At 41.1% G+C, this 3,344-nt stretch overlaps 1 protein-coding gene across 1 annotated transcript; it reads left to right on the top strand.

Moving 5' to 3' along the window:
- LOC110725400 lies at positions 1–3,112 on the top strand. The gene is made up of 7 exons (XM_021904884.1): positions 1–214; positions 416–726; positions 842–1,050; positions 1,162–1,286; positions 1,404–1,767; positions 1,930–2,075; positions 2,163–3,112. Exons 1-7 carry the CDS (start codon positions 1–3, stop codon positions 3,110–3,112), a joined length of 2,319 nt encoding a protein of 772 aa, XP_021760576.1.
- Positions 3,113–3,344: the final 232 nt, after the last annotated feature.

Genomic DNA, 3,344 nt, shown 5'->3' with positions numbered 1-3,344 from the left:
ATGGCTCATGTACAATGTCATGGGTTTAGGCCTCAATATCATGTTTGGGTTTGGCATGGTGAGAAGGGATCGTATAGGGAGAATGTTGTTGGCAATGAGACGCATGTTGAAAGTACCGAGATTCATGTTGAAGAAGAAAATGGGAGTGATGATGGTGGTGAAGGGGATGACACCGAGGATAGTGGTGGTGATGATCACTTGGATGAGATGATGCGTGACGTTGAAGGTGAATTTGGTGACCGACCTGATGTATTTGAGTCATTATCAGAGGCTGCCAAAAAGCCTTTGTATCCTGGGTCCAAAAAATACACAAAACTCTCAGCCGTGCTTACACTATTTAACATTAAGTCTAAGCATAACTGGAGTGACACTAGTTTCACTTCTTTGTTGATTGCGTTATGTGATATGTTGCCAGATGGGAATGAACTTCCTAATTCCTATTATTATGCAAAGAAACTAATGTATCCATTTGGTTTGGAGTATAAGAAGATACATGCATGTCCTAATGGTTGTGTTCTGGTAGTAAAGGACCTCCTGCCAACTGCCAAGGTGTTGTGGTATCTTCCTATCATTCCAAGGTTAAAGCGTCTATTTTCAATACCAAAAGACGCCAAGAACCTGAGATGGCATGCTGAGGGAAGAAAGAAAAATGGTTTGTTGAAGCATCCTACTGACTCTCCACAATGGAAGAACATCGATATGAAGTTTAGGGCATTTGGTGGTGAAGTCAGAAATTTAAGGCTACGGTATGAATCCATTTGGCACTCTTAGTACTAAACATAGCACATGGTCGGTAATTTTAGTGATTTACAACTTGCCTCCGTGGTTGTGTATGAAACAGAAATATATAACGCTTTCACTTTTGATAACGGTGCCAAGGCAACCTGGAAACGACATTGATGTTTACCTTGAGCCCCTTATTGATGATTTGAGAAAGATGTGGGACGAAGGTGTTACCGTTTATGATGCCCATAAGAACGAGATGTTTCTTTTGCGTGCTTCCCTTATGTGGACCATCAATGATTTTCCCGCATATGGCAATCTGTCTGGGTACAAGAACAAAGGGCATAAAGCATGTCCCATTTGTATTGATGACACACCGAACGTGTACCTTGACCACTATGGCAAAGATGTGTACGTGAGGACCCGAAGATTTCTTAGGCGCGATCACCCGTATCGTAAGCAGAAAAAGGCCTTCGATGGGAAAGTTGAGGAGGGGGTTGCGCCTAGGCCATTGAGTGGAAAGGAGGTTTATGCAAGAGTGAAGGGTATTCCATGTGTTTTTGGTAAAACAACGAAACCAATTGACCCACACGCTCTCTTTAAAAAGGAATCAATCTTTTGGAAGCTTGAATACTGGAAAGAACATGATGTTAGACATTGTCTCGATGTGATGCATATAGAGAAGAATGTTTGTGATGCAATTTTGGGGACAATTATGAACATTCTTGGAAAAACGAAGGATGACAAGAGTGCACGGTTAGATTTACAAGCGTGGGGTGTTCGTCCGGAGTTGTGGGTTCAAGCTAAGGTAGGGATGGCGAAGGTTAAGGAAAAGGGAAACGAAGATGGTGATCAAAACCGTAAGGGGAAGCGCAAGGAAAAGACCACGGGTATCGCAAAGAAGAAAGGTGATGGAAAAGGAAAGAACCAAAAGGTGTATTTACCTCCAGCTTGCTACACATTATCTAAGGAAGAAAAACGGAGGTTTTGTGCTTGTTTGTATGACATTAAGCTTCCATCTAGTTTCTCGTCAAACATGAAAAGGTTTGTTTCCTTAAATGGAGAATTGAAGTTGACAAGTATGAAATCCCATGATTGTCACATGATGATGCAAGTATTCCTACCGATTGCAATTCGTGGTATTTTACCAAAGCACGTGAGAGAAGTTATAACAAGCCTCTGTGGGTTTTTCAATACTATCTGCAGCAAAGTTCTTGATCCCTTTACACTTGATGTTCTCCAGGCGAATGTTGTGGTAACTTTGTGCAAATTTGAGATGTTTTTCCCACTTTCACTTTTTGACATAATGGTGCATTTGTTTCTGCATTTGGTTCGTGAGATTAAGTTGTGCGGTCCAGTATTTATGAGGTGGTGCTACCCTTTTGAACGACACATGGGTATACTGCAAGATAAAGTAAGAAATCCCGCCCATCCGAAAGGCAGTATGATACAAGGAATTGTGTCCGAGGAGATTGGGAATTTCGTGGCAGAGTATGTTGCCGTTGCCGAACCTATTGGGCTTCCCACTTCCCGACATGAAGGGAGACTTGATGGTCATGGCACAATCGGGTCAAAAAGGATCTGGGCTGCTCGAGATCAAATCATGCAAGATCACCTATTTGTGCTTCATCATATTGCGGAGGTTCACCCATATTTAGAAGAGCACATGGATAGTTTGCGTGTTGAATATCCATCAAAAGGGGAAAGAGCACTAATGCAGTTGCATAATAAGATGTTTGTGAAGTGGTTCCATGATCGTGTGATGCGTCAGTTGGATGAGACTGTTTCTGATACAATAAAGTGGCTAGCTTATGGTCCAAAGGAAGATGTTCATTCATTTGAGGGATATGACATAAATGGGTACACATTTTGGACTGAGAGTCGGGATCAGAAATCCTCATCGACTCAAAATAGTGGTGTCACTCTTGTGGCTTCATCAAGAGAGTTTGCAAGTGCGAAGGATACATCACCAGTTGATGCACTATTATCATACTATGGACGAATTCAGGAAATATGGGAACTAGATTACCGTGACTTCAAGGTTGGTCTATTCAAGTGTAAATGGGTCGATAATAATAGGCGCAACGTAAGAAATGATGACTTCACTCTTGTAGATCTTGGCCACTTGCGGGATAGTCTTGAACCATTCATCCTTGCATCTCAAGCTAAGCAAGTGTTCTATGTAACTGACCCGTCCGATCTTAAATGGTCCATCATCCTGGCTGGCAAAAGGAGAATTTTAGGGGTTGGAGAGGTTGAGGACGAGGAAGAATATGATGCATTTGATGATTCTCCCCCTTTCACTGCTCCTACACTTGATGTAGCAACTGATGTAGATGATGATGCTACTTATATTCGAATTGACCACAATGAGGGAATACACGAATGAGGTACTTTTATTGATATGCATGTTTTATTTACTAAATATCTTATGCTCCAACAACCTTGTTTATTTCAGGAAGTGTTTTATTTTTTTGCATTTTCAACGTATAAGCATGTAATATGAACTAAATATATGAATTGTTTAGAGGATTATATGTGAATTTGTTATGAAACCAAAGAAGTTGGGTAAGTGTTTGTCTTTCTTCATGCCTCAAATTTGATTGCCATTACTGATGACT

Source organism: Chenopodium quinoa, unplaced genomic scaffold (genome assembly GCF_001683475.1).
Source record: "Chenopodium quinoa cultivar QQ74 unplaced genomic scaffold, ASM168347v1, whole genome shotgun sequence".
NCBI classification, from domain to species: domain Eukaryota; kingdom Viridiplantae; phylum Streptophyta; class Magnoliopsida; order Caryophyllales; family Amaranthaceae; genus Chenopodium; species Chenopodium quinoa.
This window is presented reverse-complemented; position numbering and strand designations above follow the sequence as displayed.